Consider the following 20,611-nt stretch of genomic DNA (forward strand, 5'->3'; position numbering starts at 1 on the left):
AATTTGCGCCCTCGGAATCATGTGAAAGATGCAATAATCACATAAAAATCCTCTCCTATTGCCTTTAATTTCAATTATATAAGGAATCTGGTAAATGTTTCAGTCGAATTAACAAGTAAATATTTTTCCATATCATTAACACTTCACTCACTTGTCTGAGTCCAGTTCCTCTTATTATTAAGCCTGCGATATAGATGTTTACAAAGAGTCATAAATTCATTTTAAATTAATCTTTAATCTTTAAAGCCATTTGTTGTTATAAATCCACAAGAGTAGTTGTTTTTCTATTCAAACATTTAATATCTGCTGGAGGTTAGTGTGACACCAGGGCACACTGTGTTTAATTACTTTATCAAACCGAAAAATTCAAAATGCTGCAGCTATAATAAAAAGGTGCAGTTGTAAAAGTCATTGCCTGTAGATGGCGCAAGTGATAAACTGTAGCATCAAGCAGTAGATTTGCCCGGAGACATTTTTACATCTGCCAGTCCAAACTGCTGCTATTACAGTTCTTTCCTGAATAAGTAACAAGCCAGTTTCACTTGCGCTAAATGTAAAGTTATGAGATCACCAAAGTTATAACCAGACATGCTTTTGGGGACATGCATGTCTATACCAAATACCATAGCAATCCATCCAATAGTTGTCAAGAGATTTCACTCAAAACCACAAATGTTAACCTTTGTGCCAATCCATCTTGTAGGTGTTGTGATATTTCACAGGATAAGTGAAAACCACCTACTGTCTGCACTGGATGAAAAGTCAGAGGATCACCAAAGTCATTCAGGCTTCATCCTCTGGGCACCATGAAAGTCTGTATGAAAGTTCATATCAATCCATCCCATAGTTATTGAAATATTTCAGTCTGGACCAGAGAGGTGGAATGACGACCAAACAGTCAGACATTGCAATCGCTAGAGTCTCACTGCTAGTGTGGCTAAAAAGTTTAAACTAGTAAGAACACCTCTGTTTTCACAGTTCCTGCTGTCTAGAGCCAAAGGTGCATCCATTTTGTTCTCTGCCTTCTGCTGATATTGACACAGTCTGTGGATCACATGTCATCGCGTTGGCGACTACTGTATCAGGATATTTCTACTTATCTGAGAACAGAATACAAACCTTTGAACGTGTTCCTGGTGTTTTTAAACAGTCAGTCCAACCAAATCAAACATACACACTTATCCTCTGGATTCATCTTGATCTGAATCATGGACAAAAATGTCAATTCAAACCATAAATTCAAACTCATATTTTAACTGCAGGCAGTATTATCATTTTACATTCTGATCCGGGGTGGTAGAGGGATTTAAAAAACTGCAAATCCAAACTGGTAGGTTCACGTTAACACTTTTTGTTTATGTATGTTTATGACTGACTGCTTTTCTGAAATGTGATATTTAAATAACCACATAATGTGTGACCAGATTTGACAAAAATGTTTGCAACTAACAGTCAAACTAGCTAGATATCTGCATTTTAATTGGAAAATAGCTTTGTTTTCTTTTGTTACTGCCACATTCTGTTAGTGAAATAATTAAATCGTTAAATTCATATTCATAAATTCAATTAATAAGTTCAGTAAAGATAGTCATTACACTAAGAATGGTTAAACTTAGAGATAATGGAGTGTAGAGAGACAGCGTGACAATGAGAGAAAGGAGAGGGCAGAGAGTAAAAACTGATTCTTTGGTCTCCTACAATCCCATTCTGTCTGGCAGAGCTGTTTAAAAATAGACTTGAACAAATACAGTTTTTGCAATTTTCTCTCCACCAGCATGATTTTGCCACACCTGTTAGTTTCTATGTCTGAAGGAAAGATTTGGAATCTCCATGAAATGTCGATCAGTAAGTCTAAAGACTATAAACAATTATGATAAATATGGGGTGATGTTAGCTGTATTGGGATACTTTTTATTCAAGGAGAGATAATACTGAAAAAAACGTTAAAATAGAAAATTTAATTTTTAATGTTTTTAATTTATTCTTTATATCCCAGTTATTTAATGATCAGGAGGTCAATCAATTTACAGTGTGTTCAATTTAACAACACAAATGTAACATAAAGCCATGTTCTACAAATATGGAAAACAAGCAAAAACAGAAATGCTGCAAGTTGTTCAGAACAGTTTCCACTTCTAAAAACTGATGATGATGAAAAAAGGCTAACATTGGGTGTATCTCCAGTAATATTGGAATCATACAATCACAATGTTAAAACTAAACTATACATTGTTAGCTCATTTTCAAACACCAAACTGCACTTCCAAGTATGTTGGAGGATTCAGAAAGTAAGGTTATGGTCCACCTATTGTACTGAGCAAGATGCTAACTTCAACATGCTAACATGCTAGCATTGACAATGCTAACATGCTGATGTTAAGCAGGTATAATGTTTACCATGTTCATCATCTATGTTTAGTGTGTTGACATGCTAACATATGCTAATTAGCATTAATCACAAAGTACAGCTGAGGCTGATGTGAATGTCATTACTTTAGCAAGTATTTGGTAATTTCCAGACCTTTTGGCAGGTCACAATTAAAACAAACACACAATGACAGAACACTGCTAAACAAATAAACCGGACACATGGAGGATATTTCTATGCAAAGCATTTGGTCATAAACCAAAGTATTGGACAAATTAGAAATTTGACCTGATGAAAAGTTAAGGGATCAGTTATTCAATAAATTCATCCAGAGGAGGATATGAATGTGTGTACAAAATTTTATGCTGATCCATCAGTAGTTGTTGAGACATTTTACTCAAAACCACAAATGTGAACCTCCATAGTGGTGCTAGAGGAAAATGTCAGGGGATCACCAAGGCCATTAGGATTCATCCTCTGGGAACCAAATTTCATGGCTATCCATCCAATAGTTGTCGAGATATTTCAGTCTGGTCTAAAGTGGTGGGGCAACCTTCCGACTGATCAACAGACAGACTGACATTGCTCAGACCATCCCTAACGCCATGACACCAGCGTAACTAAAAATAATCCCTCAATAGGCAAGTGATTAAGACTCTCCCTCAGAAAGTTCCAAACCAAAGGGAAAATTGTACAGTACATCCATGACAATCATAAATACACAATAATATGTTCCAAACTGTGTATTGATAACAACTGCAGATGCTCTAAGTGGTTTCTCTCTATCCATATGGGCTGAATTCTTATTTTCAACACTGATAATCAAAAGTATAAGAAATAAGAGACCAAAAGTGGCTAAAACACTTAATCAACTGGCTCAACATGACATCATAATAAGATTTTTAGATTGTTACAGTACAGTAAGTTTATGGAAGAATATGTATGATGAATAATAAGACAGCAAAATGATGGATCTCTGAGGTCTGTTTCTTTTATTTTGACCAGATGCTCACACAAGCTGCCACTCTAAAACAAATCCCCAAATTATGCTGCAGTCTGTATCACATGTTTATTAGATATCCTCCAAAACAATGTGTTTTTTCCAGTTCGGACAGTTAACTCTACTGCTTCTTCTTCACTTGAGACACATGCTTTAGAAATAGCGTCTTCATTAACTGTCCGTCTGCAGGGGAAGAAGTATTGAGACTTGTACAGTGTGGGTGCACAACAACCTGTTGGCAACATTTTTCCCAAGCATGCGAGAGGAAAAAAATATATCTCTGAGTACAAACATTCAACACAAAACTAGCCAGAAAGAAAGATACATTTTAGGCATATTTAAAGAGACAAAAATAGTGAGTGAGAAAATAGATGGAAAGAAATAGAGAAATATTGAGATTCTGCCGGCTCCCTGAGTTAACGTCTGGTATTCTGCGAGAGAAAGAGCCTCTGCGGCACAGGGCATAAAACTTTCATAGCTCTGTCGGGATGCTGTGTTTCTCTTGGATTATTTATCAAAAAGTGAGAAGTTGTTTATCACACAGCTAATACTGCTCTGCTCAGGTAGGAGCCCGGCAACTTCACATATAGTGGGCCTCATAATAAATATTAATCTGTTTTCCAGCAACATGATAGAAGGAAAATGGATGTGCCACATTCATTTGACCTAAGTGTGGAATAAGGTGGATGCTACGCAGCTCAGCTAGAGAGCTCCTCCTCTGATGTTGTCTGGCAAAACATATGTGGCATAAATGATTTAATAAAGGTATTATAGGATATTACAGTGTTGTGATTCAAAGTCAAACTAAAATACCAAGCAAAACAGTACACAGTGCCCAAAACAACAGACAGTCCCACAAAAACAAGAGACCTCGTGTTATCAAAAGCAGTATCTGGTGAAGTAATCATAGGTCATTGCTAATTGACCCTATTGAGCTGAGGGCATTGTTTTAGCTTCACAACAAACTCATTATGTCATCCTAATTAATCCCATTAGAAGCCATGCACAGGTCACTGATGGCAGTATGATGTAGAGAGGACGAAGTATCAGAGGCCCCTGCAGTACTGACCTGCCAGGGCCGCTTTGTTGTTTGGCACGCCATACGCGATGAGAATAATAAGACATCATCAGTAGTAATGCTGTTGTTGCTACAGTTAACTAAAATATAATTGATCACAGTTTTAGTGATTGGCTTTTTCTTACAGTTCATAGACCCAATAATACATCGAGTGAAGGTAGTGGCTGTATGATTTCATATTGAGGTCCTGCAGTTGAAGTCACAGCCTCTTACAGCCACCATACTGGCAGTCAGAAAGCAGGCTAGCCTTAAATGCATTAATACTGACAAGTGAGGTAGCTTGTTTTACTTAAAGGTGTAACAAATGTGGTGAATGCATCTCCTTCCTTCACAAAAACATTTGTAAAGCCTTTTATTTTTTGATTTGTGAACCTGCATTGTTAACATCCATGTTTCCTTGCTTGTAGTCTTTCCTGCCTTTGTTGGCGCATTGCTGTGTTTCTTAGCTGATCATTTGCACTTTTGCACTTTGATAGCAATTTTGATATTATTGATTTGGCTTGTTTTATTTGACTTTATTGTTTTATTATTATTCTGTCTCAATGTGATCTAATGTACTTTATAAAGATTAAGTTGTGGTCTTATTGGGTATTTTATTGTTTTTACTGGATTTTATGGTGTTTCATGTCTGAAGCACATGGACCAGTTGGATTTCCCCGTGTGGGATAATAAAGTTGATCTGAATCTGATAACTGTCATTTTTTAAATGTAGACATTGAGAAATGCCACTTGGATTTGTTTTAAGCAGCTATCGTACAACTCAAAGAGTTACTGTTGTAACTTTAGTTCATATGTAAACTAAATAGAATCATTTATTATTTATTTCACAAAGCGATACTTATTCAACGGTGTCTTGGTCACTGAAGCCATGTAATGGTCAACTGTATGAAGCCTGTAGCAGGTTGCAGGAATGCAAACACGTGGGCAGGGACAGTATATGCGTCACATATATTTCACTTGCTTTACCACTGTATCTCTCTCTTGGTCAGAGGGTGGACACCGGCCCCATATAACTGATTCACGAAAAAAACAATTAATAGTTCCTCCCAATAACAGAGCTCATGACGTTGGTTCAGGCAAGGAGCATGACAACCCCCTCTCAACTTCAGCTTTAATCTTATTGTCCCAGAAATAAAAATTTGTCTTACAGCCAGGCGAAACACAGACACACACAGACCTGAACATAAGATACATAAAATATGTAATATACATACATGTATAAGACATATACTAAAACCTCAAACTAGGTACAAAAAAGTGACCTTGAGCACTTGTTTCCCTTTTACATAACAGCGACCTAATTAAAGGATAAAATTGGTATTATTATTTCTTTATTTTATTATCAGCAAATCTATTGAAAAGACAAAAGCCAACAAATTATTAATCACATTAACAAGTTTTGCCTATGTAGCAAGAGCCTGATATAGCTTATTCCTCCATATCACAGATCTCCATTATTGTCCAAAGACTACTAACAACACATAAAAGTGCCATACTGTTGCATCTCGGTCACATTTCTTTATTATGACGAGCATGGCAGATCATCAAACTAACAATGTAGTGTAAACATGGAACTACGTCCTCTCGCATGCTCAGTGACCTCTGCCAGAGATTGAACATGTAGTCACAGAACTGCAACTAAAGCTGATTTTTAGATAAAGTTCCACGTGTCATAAACTGTAGTGAGCTTCTTTTAATATTTATTGGCGTAGTATTGTGACTAAAACAGTACTTAGAAACAGTAAGACTGCTTTAGACTGCTGTGATTTATAAAACTGAATTTCACTGCAGAACAGGCGCCATATTGTCTGCATCTTCCAGCCATCTGCAGCTCCATTTTATTCTTTTTTTTCCTTCTTACTTTCCTTTTATAATAGAATTGCACAAAGTAATGCTGCTTTTCTCTGTTTTTATCAACATTGTTGAGGATGCATGTAGCCATCTTGTTGAATAAACTGGCCGGTCAGTTGATTCGTATAGTGTAAGCATAAAAGCTGCAGGTTCTGGCCGTGCAGAAAGGCAGATTATAATGTGCTGTGTGAGTTATCACAACGTACAAGATCAATAAAAAATGCACAGTATCTTCCCAGCTTTAACTGACCTTGAAAACTTCTTCTCAATCTGCTTCTTACTATGAAAGAGCAGATTTACTGGCCAGTGGCTGCAGCTGCACTGCAAGCTGAAAACACGCACCATCCTTCAACAATACGCTGTTTGATTTAAGTTGATTCATGGACATTAGTTAACCTTATCAGCTATATTTATTATACACAGGGAATTTGAAACTACTGTGTTGTTCAGCCATCTAGTATGTGTATCATGTGTTCAGATAATCACAGTTCTGTTCACTCTGCTTCCACTTGGGGAATATTTTTCTTACTATACTGTAAGATGACTTTGTGGCCCGGAAGCTGTTTTTAAATGCAGACATTATGCTGAAGTCAAATGTATTCGCCTCAATAAAAAAGGGCAATCTCCCACATTTAGGTACCACATTTGAGAAAACACTTTTCACATTCTTTCCACAACACTAATGCAAAAAAAATGTTTGGACATTTTTATGCAGGTGGTCAGATTTAAGAAACATCTGCTGTAGGTGGACCACCAAATAGTTTAATAAGGAGTGAATAATACATAATTTAACAGTAAAGCACTTATGTAGCTTTACCAATATGCAAAAACATTGTGTAACATCTGTATGCTCACAGTAGAGGCCTTTTTGCTTTATGAAAAATTCAACATTTTATAAGCCACAGTATTTATTATTATAATGCCAGGAATGGGCAGTTTTCTTTTTGCCATTGTTTAAGACAGTAGGTTTAGGCTTATTTTAGTCCCAAAGGTGTACAGCATAAAAGGTCCTTTCCTCCCACCTTTGTGTACATTAAGTTGTATTCTATTATATCATCACATTGTGGATTGTTTTTGTCTTATTCAGGAAACAGTTGACTAATTTATTCTACTCATGAAGACAGCAGAGTATCAGTTGGTTGGTCGGTCGCTTTGGTACAGACTGAAATATCTCAACAGCTATTGGATGGATTGCCATGAAATTTAGTACACACAGTCATGTTCCCTCAGGATGAACTTATAACTAATAATTTTGGTGATCCCCTGACTTTCGCCATCATCACGTCAAAATTTTCAATTTTTTCAATACTTTGGTTTATGACTAAATTCCTGCAAACTTAATGAGCCTCAGCTGTACTTTGTTTAGTGCTAATTAGCAAATCGTAACATATTAGCATAAACATTGTAAACATTACATCTGCTAAACATCAGCATGTTATCCTACGTATTGTGAGCATGTTAGCATGCTGACATTAGCATTTAGCTCAAAGCAACACTGTGCCTAATTACAGCCTCACAGAGTCACTAGCTTGGCTGTGACTTTTAATCTTGTTTTTAGCCATGCTAGCCATATGGCTCAAGGGATGGCTCAGATAGTCTGTTAGTCAGTCGGTTGACCACTTTGGTCCAGACTGAAATATCTCAACTATTGGATGTATTGCCATGAAATTTTGTACAGACATTCATGGTCACCAGAGGCTGAATCTTAATAACTTTGATCCCCTGACTTTTCATAGTGCCATTATCAGGTTAAAATTTTTATTTGGTTTATGATCAAATACCTGCAAAGCTATTGACTTTCACAACAGCCACAATTGTACTGTGTGTTTAGTGCTAATTAGCATGCTAACAGGCTAAAGTAAGTTGGTGAGCATGGTAAGCATATTTGCTAAACATGAGCTTGTTAGCACTGTCTTTGTGTGCATGTTAATGTTGGCATTCAGCTCAAATCAATCTAAGTACAGCCTCACAGAGCTGGTAGCATGGCTGTAGACTCTTGGTCTTGTTTTTACACTACTACTTTCTTTATTATCCCCACTCAAATTTAAATTTGTGTTCATTTGGTCACCATTTCATAAGATTTGTTGAAAGTGGAACATAAACAGATATTACCAATAATGTGTCAAGGCAGCATAAAAACAGTTTTTATGAAAATGGCTCAGCTAGAGAGCACCAGAGACTCAAAGTCTCTGTAAATAAACCCACTCTGTGTATTTACTGTTTGTTTACCCTCTCAACCTTTGATTGGAACAGCTAGTATGTTTATTAAAAGTAATGCATGTTAAATTGTTGCAGTCTGAAAAGCCTGAAGTCTGAACCTCTGACTCTCAGACCAAGTTTTTTGGCTTTTTGTTTGTTGTTAAACTCATTTAACCATGTACATCTGCTGTTATTGAATATTATCTAAAATTGCATTAAATTATGTACCTTAAGGACAAACTACCTACTTCCATCCAATATCGTGCACAGTAGCCAACTACTTATTTTGCCTGCCAACAAGTCTTTTGCTAAACATACACTAAATTTCACTGGCTTAGAAACGGTAGAAGTAGTTCAAAAACACAAGAGTAGAAACAGATAACTGGCCACATAAGACAAACTTTTGAAATCTTTTTATTTTCAATCAGATTCTGATCATTCCAGGGCTTTTCTATTAGCTTATAGTTTCAAATATATGAGGAGGAGTTCTGTCCTGATTAGTTTAGTTTTTCTTTGTTGTTTTTTGTGCCATAACTATAAACTAAAGGTTAAAAAAAGTATAAAAAAAAAAAAAAAAAAAATAATAAAAGTTAACAATAATAATTTTTATTAATACTTTTTTTCAGGATGAGAATTCAGATTTTATATTTGTCTGACTGGTGTCATGTGTAGAAAAACATTTGTACTTTAGGCCCATTTGTGGTGTAACATTCTTCTTCCAAATGTGGCTTATATGAGAATGTATTGTATTTTGTTAGAGGAAAAAGGAAAACTTCAACATTTTGGGAAATACAGCCCAGAAATAGCTTCTAGTTCTGCTGGGGGTTATGTGCCAAATTGTTGTTTTTACACTTTGGATTTTTCAATGGATTAAACAAATGGGATACAACGTGTTAATTAGTGAGTTTTAGAGTAGACGTCTGGCAGACAACTTTTGTTACCAGACTAGCTGTTTCCCCCTATTTCCAGTCGTTATGCTAAGCTAAGTTAGCTGGCTGTAGCTTCATATTTACCATACATATGGGAGTGAGATCAATCTTCTCATGTAATTCTCCGCAAAGAGAGCATTTCAGCATATTTTTTAAAACCCAAACTGTTCCTTTAAAGACGTGTAGTTGGGTCAATTTGTTTCCTAATTAAAGCTCCCCATCTGCTTCTCATGTACTTCAAAGAGTGAATTATTTGGTTGTCTATAGATGGCTCCGTAGTTAACAGATGGGTCTTAAAAAAATCGTATCACCAAAAAAAATTATCTGCCTTGAATAAAGGGTGAGAGATCAGATTTAAAATTATTCATAGTATAAAATCCTGACCTGTGTATGTTACGTGTAATCTTGCCCCATGATGTGTAGATCATGTTTGTATGTAATGCATTCTAGGATTACGTAAAGCTGAGAGGCTATTCTTATGCCAAGTACTAAATATGGAAACAAAATTAATGTCATCAAAACTTTAATTTTAGGGGGCAAAAAAGGCAAAGAGCTTCCCTCAAGACAAGAAAGTGAAATCCCTGCATGCAGTTTAAGGTATGATGGCCCAATGAATGGATAATAAGGCTGCAGAGGCAGTCTGGACAGACGGCCAGTGATCTCTCCGCAGGGAGAATAGAAGTTATTTTACAGCAGATTGCCTCACACTGCCCACATGAGCTAATTATACAGACTATTCATGCGAGTCTTGTATGGCAGAATTGTATAATTACGAAGACCCTGTTCATGTGATAATGTGCTATGTGAAAAACTGATGGAGATTTTGGTTGTACAAGTAATATGAGTCCATTAGGTGATTTTCTTCCATGCACTGTACATTATCTATATTTATATTAAGATATTTTACTTACACATGTATTCATTTTATTCTGCGTTATACAATACAATGTCTTTTAAGATGACATCTTCGATAATCTCTTCAGATGAAAGTAATCTGAGTAGCTCCTCTGGGGAATTGGATTTATTTTTAAAGCGAAGCGTAGCTTCTGTATGTGCGGTATCTGATGTGGAGGTGAAAAAGGCCATGTCATAAGATGAGTCTTGACATAAAGTTGTGGCAGTGGACTGTTTGTGTTAGGGAAAAATAGGAAGTACGTCCCTGACAGGACTCGGCTCAGCTCTCAGAACAAGGTCAGTGGTTCCTTTGAGCACAGCCATGGAGACTTTACGGCATCGCTCAGCACCATGTCTAAGAATGGCAGGCAAATCCGCCGGACAGGAAAGGTGACGAGGGCAAATCAACAATCTCAACACACACATGAGCACAGACAGATCTCCTAACTCGAGTATGCTGAAGTGCATGCACACATTCAAACTTGACTTTTAAAGTCCTTACTTCCTTTTTAAAGTTTTCAACTTTAGGGGCACAGTGCAGTCAAGTGGAGTCACCTTAGTTATTACTTTGGACAAACACTATCCCACCATCACACAAACCAGGCCAGGTGCCGTACCAGTCAAGTGGCAGTGAGGGATCATGTCCTTGTTGCTGCAGTAGTGACTCCTCCAGGAACTATCATTGTTTTCTCCCAGTAAAACTCTTTGTCTTCAGGTAAAAACAAGCAGATGGTGACTCCATGTGTATTAGAGGAGGCAGATGTTAGTCTACACCCTAACCAGGCCAGCAGTGTGGGTCAGTGGCTGCAATGACGATAGTACACAGGGGGAATTGCTGTTGCCTATTTTTTTTCTAACACACAAAGGTGCTGGTGTAGAACAACCTCCCACCAGTACAAGTGCTGACTCATGCAATCACAATACCGTTGACAATGAGGGTGATGATGGCAACACCTGTTTTCATTGCATCAGTTGTGATGGTGATGATGTGTACAGTACTTGTTGAACCTGTAACAATCTCTTCTCACCTTGCAAATACAGCCTTGAAACACCAGTGTTTTCACAGCAAACAGGTTTTCTCAAAACTTCATGTCAGGAAACCTCAAAGTCAATTGTTGCATCTGCATAACAAGAGTATAAACTTGTTAGGTACTAAGTTAGTGAAAGATGTCTCATTTATGTTCCCCTATTTCTTTTCTGATGAAATACACAATATATTTTGGAAACCATTGCAGCAGATCATCAGTTCAGCAGTACAGGGCTCAGAGAGAAGATTTCTTTTAAGTTGGTGTGATTATTACTAGTAAAGAGTTTTTGGAAAATGTGGTATGGAAAATGGCCAGGCTCTTAACCACCCGTCACTTTCATTTTTTTTTTTTTTTTAAGATATTAGTGTCATTTTAAAATTATGGGGCAAAAAACAAAATGCTTTATCATGAAATATGTTTTACATACTAATCATGATCAAAATTTACTTGCTTTTGGTCTCAAACACCTGCATCATGCAATCGATGTCTTGTATGAAAAGTATAGTTGATAAGTTAATGGCTGACAGGTCTTTCCCTGAGACCTTACTTTATTTAAGTGGTTTTAATGAGCTGTTCTTATCTCTCCTGTAGCAGTTACTGCAATTTAGTTGTATTGCTCTCTCTTTGACTGTTAAATGGTAGATAGAACTGGACAAAATTTTGTTATTTTAAATGTTATCTAATGCACACCTGGTAGACAGGTGCAATTTCCGGTTCACTGTTTTTTTTTTTTTTTTTACATTTTTTCAAATGGACTGGTTTGCTTGGTTGTGTGGAAGTTGGGGCTTGAGGTTGTGACACTGCCAGCACTTGCCAGAAGTTTTCTTGATCAGGCGTTATCTCCAGTGGCAGTCTGTAAGAACTGAACAAAGATCTTGTAGTTCATAAACAGACATCAGCAGTAAGCTCTACGTATGTGCACAAGAGGCAGCAGCTCAGGTAAATCAGGAGAGTGGGGAGAAACATTTTCTCATTCTGGCTTTTTTGTTTGTCTGTTTTTAATTACAGTATGAACAGTTTAAGATTCTGGACCTCTGGACTGGAGTTAAAGCTGAGTGGTTGGTTAGATTTCATTAGCTGTTGTAGGAATGCTTAGTTTAATTATGTTAGACTATTTATTTTTTGAAGACTGTAATCCGAGTAAATTAAGCTCAGTAAGAGATTCACAATGTTGGTAATTTGATAAATTCAATTTATTGTCCTTGCGATCGTTGCAACATGAGAAAATATATTCCACCGTGATAACTTTCCAGAGTTGTAAAATCCTGTGAACGTTATAAACTGTTGAACAGTGTTTTGGTGACTTGCTCAAACCAGACTTCCTGGATTGTCTCACCAGAATTTTACAACATAAACACTATTACACTGAGCAGGTACACATCCCCAACCCAACTGAGTCTGCTTGGCTAACGTTTGCTTTCCCAACTGCCATGTCCATGTGGGTCCCTCATGCTGAGAATGGCACTGGTCTACAGTTTGTTCATATAGGCCCAAGTGTGTCTGCTTGGACCAGTGGTGGTGTGAAGGTGGGTTACGAGTTGGGCCTAATGTGAGCAATCATCCTCGATCCCCACATGGATGGCTTTTTGTTTCCCTTTACTGTATGCGTGCTAGTGATAGTTGTTCCAGGGTGGACCGCGAGTGAGATTATCAATTGGTATTCATTGTATTAAACATGGGTAAAATGGACAATAATATTGTTTTGTGGGCATTATTCTGCTTTTCCAATCCCAGATGTTGGCTGGAACTGGTAAACATTTTAAAGCTAGATATATATCGACCAACAAATGAAAGATCTCATTAATCCTTTCTTGGCAAAAATATGTACTGTATTAGGCACATCATTTGTTTTTTTTTTACAGGTTTTCATAAAAAAAAAATACATATTTTAAACTGATTTAACTTCAATTTTGTACGCATTTACCCAAAAGTTATTGTTTCCTGCTGCAAGAACACAGTTTAAAAAAAAAATAAAAAATCTTCCAGCAATAGAAATTGAAGAGGGAAATTGAAAGAAAATGCGATGAGCTGCTGATAATGCATCCGAGTCAATGACTGTGTATTAGGGCCATTAGGTTAAAAAAAATAATTACAGAGAGGGAGGGGGGTAATATTCCGAGGAAAATGTCAGAATTTCGGAGCAATAGGTTTTTTATTTAGTGGATGAATTGAACACAGCCGCTGGGCTCAAGTGAAGTTTTTGGGCTCAACCCATGACCCTCTGGGTCCAACTAGCTCATTGCAACTTGTAGCCCATCGCCCTTGGCCTAGCAGGATGGGGACGCTGATTTCACTACACCACCCCTCCCAGCGGAACATGGGCCCCCTTTCTTCATTATAATCCTACCACAACAATTCACTTTACCCTTGGACCTAGCTGGTCCCCAGCTGTATATGTACCGCTACGCTTTGCTCACCCGGTATATAGAGCCAGGCTTAATCTTAGAGAATATCCAAGTTTTTTTTTTTTTTACTGTAGCATAAAAACCGAAAACAATAAGCCCTAATTGTAGTGCTGCAAAATGTGTGATAACATGTCAGGCTTTCATTTCCCTCTTCTTGTGCTCTAAAACACCATTTTTATCAGTGATCCCAGTCAGAGATGCACACTGACAGCACGGCACTGATATGCTAAATATGTTTTCAAGCACACGTCTCAGTGTTTTTGCATTATACTTTTTATTTTTTTCATATGAAACAAATAAATTCTTCCAATGTCTTTGAAGTGTGAAATGTCTTTATCATGAATTCTCACAGTACATTCATTTAATGTTGATCTGAAAGAAAACATCTTTGAACTTGGCACTTAGAAAACAACCACAAAGAATTGTCACCTTTATTCATTTAGAACAAAATTTACAAAGCCATTCAAACAGTCATTTTTTTTAAATACTTTTGTTTTTTTTTTAAACTCAACTGTTGAATATTCAAAATACACTTTTTAATGTTGCTTATCTCTCTCTCTCTTTGTACTTACAAATATGTACATTAAAGTCTGTGTCTTCCCACTGACTCTTCATCACTGGTAATAAAAATCCTTTTTTAGTGTTTTATTTATATCTCTTCACACTGTTAGCACTCTGTTTGAGCTTGAGTGTCTGTGAATGTTCGGTGTGCTCAGATGGATGTCCCGTGGCTGGGCTCACTGGCTTCTGGGATAGGTCCTCCTGGCACTGGTTGGTAGGACATTGGCATGGGTGTCTTGACTGGGCTCTGCCGGAAGAGGCCCCCATTGGGCGCCCTGTGTTTGCAGCGGATAGAGGGCATGGTGGCACTGCTGAGGGGCAGGGGCAAGGTCCTGCCAGTAGCTGCGCCCAGTGTCCTTCCTGCTCCATGACCCTCCTGGAGGAAGGTGGTCACAGAGAGCCGCGGTGGCCCCCGATGGGCTGGGTAGTCCCGAGCAGACAAGGCCTCCAGGGACTGGCTGGGTTGCATGCTGCCAATGTCCAGGGCAGAGATCTCGATAGACTGGCCTGGCAGCTGCTTGTGGGCCAAGTCCTCGTCCAGGAGGCTGTTCAAACGCTGATGGACCTGTTCCAGGTTCACCTCTTTGTCCTAAAGATAGATGGAAAGAAAGGCAGAGCCATAGTGTGTGTGTGGAATAAAAGAAGAAAGGATAGTGAATAGAGGTTTTAATGGAAGGAAGAGCATGAATATAATTAAGCAGGAGTGTGATAAAGAATAAAAGTTGAATATGCAATGGAAGGGGTTAAGAGGTTAAAAAGAATGAGATGGAGATAGTGAATGAAGACAGAGAAAGACAGGTTACATGGTTGTTTCATCATCACTATCATGACCAGTTTACATGCAGTTTACTCTATTATTCAGTTAGAGCAAGTCTAATGCACATCTATTAATGTCCATGTGACTTTGAAGGATGCTGAAATAAGCACAATGGCTTTTTTCAGTTTCATTCAGGAAACCCAAATATATAAATTAATAATATACTGGAATTTTCAAGCAGCCAACATCGAGAGACATCATCTTAAATATGGAGTCATAAAAGGTAATGTCTCTACTTCTGAAATGAACTTAAATGTAGATGTCTCTTCATGCAGAAGTGTTTAAATTTTCTACACAATTAGGTGACCGCACATCTACAGTGGGTGACTCTTGCATGAAGAGCATCAGCTGTTAACAAGGCGGGCTCCAATGGACGCACAAATCCAATGAATCGGACTTTGTGAGGCAACAAAATTTGAATGAAGACAAAGTATTTAATCTAAATTATATTGAAGAATCTTTTAAAATATTGCTATTTTTTCATAAACACACATCAATGAGGCAACACGTATGGTAGAGGAGAGGGAGAAGCCAAATAAAGAACACATAATTGTTTATCAGACACATTTTGGCTGTACCCTGCCCTCCACACAACAATATTTTATTCTATCATCATGCACCCATTTAAGTCGAGCCACACTGAAGACAGACAAAACAAGAAAGCCACATAACAGGAGAGACCATGGGGTGAGATGACAGATGAAGCAACTACAATCTACCCCTGCCCGGCCCCTTCGCGCCGCCCATTCGCAGCCAATGACCATCCAGTACAGTATGTCAGGCCTCTCCTGACCTGTGTCAAGAGGCTCGGACTCTTCCCAGTCTCTCTCTCTGTCTGTCCATATGTCCCGCCTCCTTTCTGGTGAAGCGTTTATGTCATTATATGTCAATGGACCAGAAACCCTTTCCAGACCGTAATCCTTAGTCACCTGCTGAAGATCACAGACAATGATACATAACCAAAAAGGTCCCCTGTGAATCCGGACATTGACATATAATTGCAATTAATTACTAGTTAGGTAATATAAGGAATAGTTCAACATTTTCAGAAATACTCTTATCTGCTTTCTTACTGAGAATTAGATGAGATTATCTATACCACTCTCAGGCTTGTGCGTTAAGTATAGCTTCGGGCACCCCTGGTTCCACTCCGATCATTTTCTTCAGAGACAATGTTAGGCAACTGACAATTGGAGCATTTCCTTGGCTTGGATGGGCATGAAACTCTCCTGGTTAAATCATCAGTACAAAAGATGAACATTATTGTGTTAGAAAACACCTGGTTCTTCGTTTACATCAAAACAAAGGAGCCAAAGGTACAAGCATTTGTACATGAAAACAAGGTGATACTGTACATTTTTATATACTCTGTCTCCCAAAGTGCATTTCGGTGTAAAGATCCAATCACTTTGTGTTTTTGTTCTGTTATGTGTTACTGCTAATGGTGGGCAGAAGATAAATTTACATATCTTGTTTGTTTAATCCGTACACAAACCTGTAAACCAACAATGTGGGTTTACAGGGAGTTAATCGCTGTAACTATTTCTTGGTAAACAAAAGCCAGATGCAGTGACTTCCAGGAGTCTTGTTGCCACTGTGACGTTGCCAGGCAACCTGCAGAGATGCTCCACACAAGTGCTGGGCGTCAAGAAATAGTTAAACAATGTAATCTAACCCTAACCCCATATACAGTGTATCCAGAAAGTATTCATAGCACTTCACTTTTTCCACACTTTATGTTACAGAACTTATGCCAAAATGGATTAAAGTCATTATTTTCCTCAAAATTCTACAAACAATACCCCATAATGACAACGTGAAAGAAGTTTGTTTGAAATCTTGCAAAGTTATGAAAAATATTACATGCACATAAGTATTCACAGCCTTTGCTCAATACTTTGTTGAAGCACCTTTGGCACCAATTACAGCCTCAAATCTTTTTGAGTATGATGCTACATGCTTGGCACACCTATTTTTGGGTAGTTTCTCCCATTCTTCTTTGCAGAACCTCTCAAGCTCCATCAGGTTGGATGGGGAGCATCGGTGCAGAGCCATTTTCAGATCTCTCCAGAGATGTTCAATCGGGTTCAAGTCTGGGCTCTGGTTGGGCCACTAAAGGACATTCACAGAGTTGTCTCGTAGCCAATCCTTTATCTTGGCTATGTGCTTAGGGTCGTCGTCCTGTTAGAAGATGAACCTTCGCCCCCGTCTGAGATCCAGAGCGCTCTGGAGCGGGTTTTCATCAAGGACGTCTCTGTACTTTGCTGCATTCATCTTTCCCTCGATCCTGACTAGTCTCCCAGTTCCTGCTGTTGAAAAACATCCCCACCACGCTTCACTGTAGGGATGTTATTGGCCAGTTGATGAGCAGTGCCTGGTTTCCTCCACACATGACGCTTGCCATTCAGGCCAAAGAGTTCAATCTTTGTTTCATCAGACCAGATAATTTAGTTTCTCCTTCAGGTGCTTTTTGGCGGGCTGTCATGTGCCTTTTTACTGAAGAGTGGCTTCCGTCTGGCCACTCTATCATACAGGCCTGATTAGTGGAGTGCTGCAGAGATGGTTGTTCTTCTGGAAGGTTCTCCTCTCTCCACAGAGAAACCCTTGGTCACCTTCCTGACTAAGGCCCTTCTCCCCTGATTGCTCAGTTTTGCCGGGTGGCCAGCTCTAGGAAGAGTCCTAGTGGTTTCAAACTTCTTCTTCCATTTATGGATGATGGAGGCCACTGTGCTCATTGGGACCTTCAATGCTGCAGACATTTTCTGTACCCTTCCCCTGATCTGTTCCTCGATACAATCCTGTCTCAGAGGTCTACAGACAATTCCTTGGACTTCGTTTGGGCTCTGACATGCACTGTTAACTGTGGGACCTTAGATAGACAGGTGTGTGCCTTTCCAAATCATGTCCAATCAACTGAATTTACCACAGGTGGACTCCAATCAAGTTGTAGAAACAGGATGCACCTGAGCTCAATTTTGAGTGTCATGGCAAAGGCTGTGAATACTTATGTACATGTGATTTTTTTGTTTATTATTTTTAATTATTTTGCAAAGATTTCAAACAAACTTTTTTCACATTATCATTATGGGGTATTGTTTGTAAAATTATGAGGAAAATAATGAATATAATCCATTTTGGAATAAGGCTGTAACATAACAAAATGTGGAAAAAGTGAAGCGCTGTGATGCGCTCTGTAAGAACTCTGGACAGAGCCAGGCTAGCTGTTTCCCCTGCTTCCAATCTTTATGCTAGGCTAAGCTATCTCCTGGCTGCCTGGCTAGGTTCTTATTTAATGGACAGAATGAGAGTGGTATCAATTGTATCATCTAACTCCCCTCAAGAAAGCAATTGAGGCTATTTTTTAAAAAGTTGAACGTTTCCTTTCAAAATGGCTGTGTTCAGGCTTGCAATAGGCTTTATTTGAAATTGCTGTCATAATTTCCACATACTGTATGTTTGTGCTGTCATGGTGCCAGCGATGCTTAGAACAATTTAAAGCGATACTGCACCCAAATCCTTTGAATATTAAACACTCGTTCCCCGCAGGCTTGAAAGGTAGCTGTAAAAAGTTTGTAGCGTGAAGAATAGCGGCAGTAATCAGCTTGAATTTGTGACTGTTAAGCAGTGATGTTGTCTTGAAATTGCTTGTTTTTGTCTAACCAAAACTGTCAAAAGCAGCAAATCCACACATTTTAAAAGCCTGAACAAGAGAATCATTTTTGTTTGATAAATGTCATGAATGATCTATTTTAGGGTTGTAACTAACTTAACTATCAAAATTGTTTCTGCTCTAATCTATTTTAAACATTCTTTAAACTAATAATCAACTGATCATTTTGGCATTACTGAGAATACAGATGGGCAGCAGTGCATTGGATTAAGCTGCAGGAATGTTTTGACACTTTTTCCTGCTGTAAAACCTGCCTCCATTGGATTCAGGTATAACCAACAAAACTATTTACCGTCACATTTCAAGTCTATAGAGGGTGTTTAATGCTCAATTTTTTTTTTTTTGATTTTGGGTGGAAATTGCTTCAAGACATGTCTACAAACAATAATAATGGAGCACACAACCATGATTTTACTCAAACACATCTTATATAAATAATGAGACAGTGATGTTTGTCTGTTGTGAATCTCACATGACAGCAGTATGTGGTTATTATGAAAGCAGCTGCACACACAGATTAAAATAGAAATCAACAGCAGTAACTCAAACTCTTATATGCACCAAAAACCAGCATGGGTGGAGTTTGATTTACTGGGTCTTAAATGGGTGTCCTCAGGATCTTATTGGATTGTTGGACTATCAAGTCAAACAGTCAGGTCAAGGCTCAGATTCTTTATTATCTGCTTTTGCTCACACTTTAGTTTAGGGATCCATGTCAAGCCTTAGTCTGGACGCCTCATTCAGAGGGACTGCCCAGTCGACAGCAGCAAGATGAAGTCCGAGCTCTAAAGCATTAAGACTTGAATGGATTAGCTAAAGAGAGCTATTGTACAACTGAAGCACTTGTCGACTCAGAAGTACAATGTCAGTATGTGGTTTTGAATTTGCAATTCAACGTTATATTTACTTTTATCATTTCAGCTGCGGTTCTCTCACATGAACACCAGTGATTGTTAGGCCAAAATGTAGGCAATTAATGTTTTTATGTGTCAGTATGAGAGAGAAGCCTCAAAAGTCCCTAACAAAGCACCCCAACCTCTCTCCCAACATGAGAAGGAATGAGTAGATTGATCACATGATGTCTGGACTATCATCAGGGGCACACCTATTATAACTGGGTGTACTGCAGCTCTACTAAATCGGGGCTGGCGTCAGCGCCTGCTGGATCCATAAAGTAGAGTGTGGCAGTGGCATCTCTGGGCAGGACCGGGGGGCCCGGGGGTCTGGGTCTTGACCGGGGCCTTGGTGGGGCAGGGGGACCCGTGGTTGCCACTATGGCCCGGTTCTGGGTTAGCAGGCTTGGGCCTGGGCCCTGGCCCGACGAGTTGTCAGTGGTCACCTCTTTGGGCTGCTCTCTCCGGCAGTGGTTGCTGTTCCACCAGGTCTCCAGTGCAGCCACCAGGAGGGCCAGCAGCAGCCCGGCAGCCAGGATGCAGAAGACTCCAGCAAAGCTGTGGAGACGCAGCGCCCGTCCCTCTGGTTGGGCGTCTGCGTGGCTCTGCAGGTCACAGCGGCCTTTCTTCGGCCACCATTTCTGCTTCAGGATGTCGAGGTCACCTTTTTCCTGAAGCTCCAATATCCTGTGGAGAAGAAAGACTAAGTAGGTGCACAGTTTCATGTAATAACACCAAAGAACACTGGACAAATCCTTCAATAGCATTGATTCAGACTATGTTAAATGCTGGCTAATCAAATTACGACAACAGCAGAGTAGAGAATGGAAAATTAAATAATTTTCAAAGACAAACATGAAGGAAAATTAGAAAATCAATATACGATTGCTCTCAATGACTGTAATTACATGGCAATAC

General features: G+C 38.7%; 1 protein-coding gene across 8 annotated transcripts in view; it reads right to left on the minus strand.

Moving 5' to 3' along the window:
* Positions 1-14,007: 14,007 nt before the first annotated feature.
* The window catches only part of grid1a (glutamate receptor, ionotropic, delta 1a), a 226,702-nt gene continuing 220,098 nt past the window's right edge, over positions 14,008-20,611 (minus strand). For 5 of the 8 annotated variants that reach the window (XM_044214807.1, XM_044214810.1, XM_044214814.1 and 2 more), the window contains 3 exons: positions 20,140-20,380; positions 15,924-16,062; positions 14,008-14,902 (listed from right to left, as the gene is read on the minus strand). In XM_044214807.1, the coding sequence (XP_044070742.1) occupies positions 14,490-14,902; positions 15,924-16,062; positions 20,140-20,380 (793 nt within the window). In that variant the 3' untranslated portion in view covers positions 14,008-14,489. Of the gene's footprint in view, positions 14,903-15,923; positions 16,063-19,905; positions 20,381-20,611 lie in introns of all 8 variants that reach the window. The other 3 variants (XM_044214808.1, XM_044214809.1, XM_044214813.1) reach the window with 3 other exon arrangements.

The sequence above is a fragment of the Siniperca chuatsi genome, linkage group LG11, assembly GCF_020085105.1.
Source record: "Siniperca chuatsi isolate FFG_IHB_CAS linkage group LG11, ASM2008510v1, whole genome shotgun sequence".
Lineage (NCBI taxonomy): Eukaryota > Metazoa > Chordata > Actinopteri > Centrarchiformes > Sinipercidae > Siniperca > Siniperca chuatsi.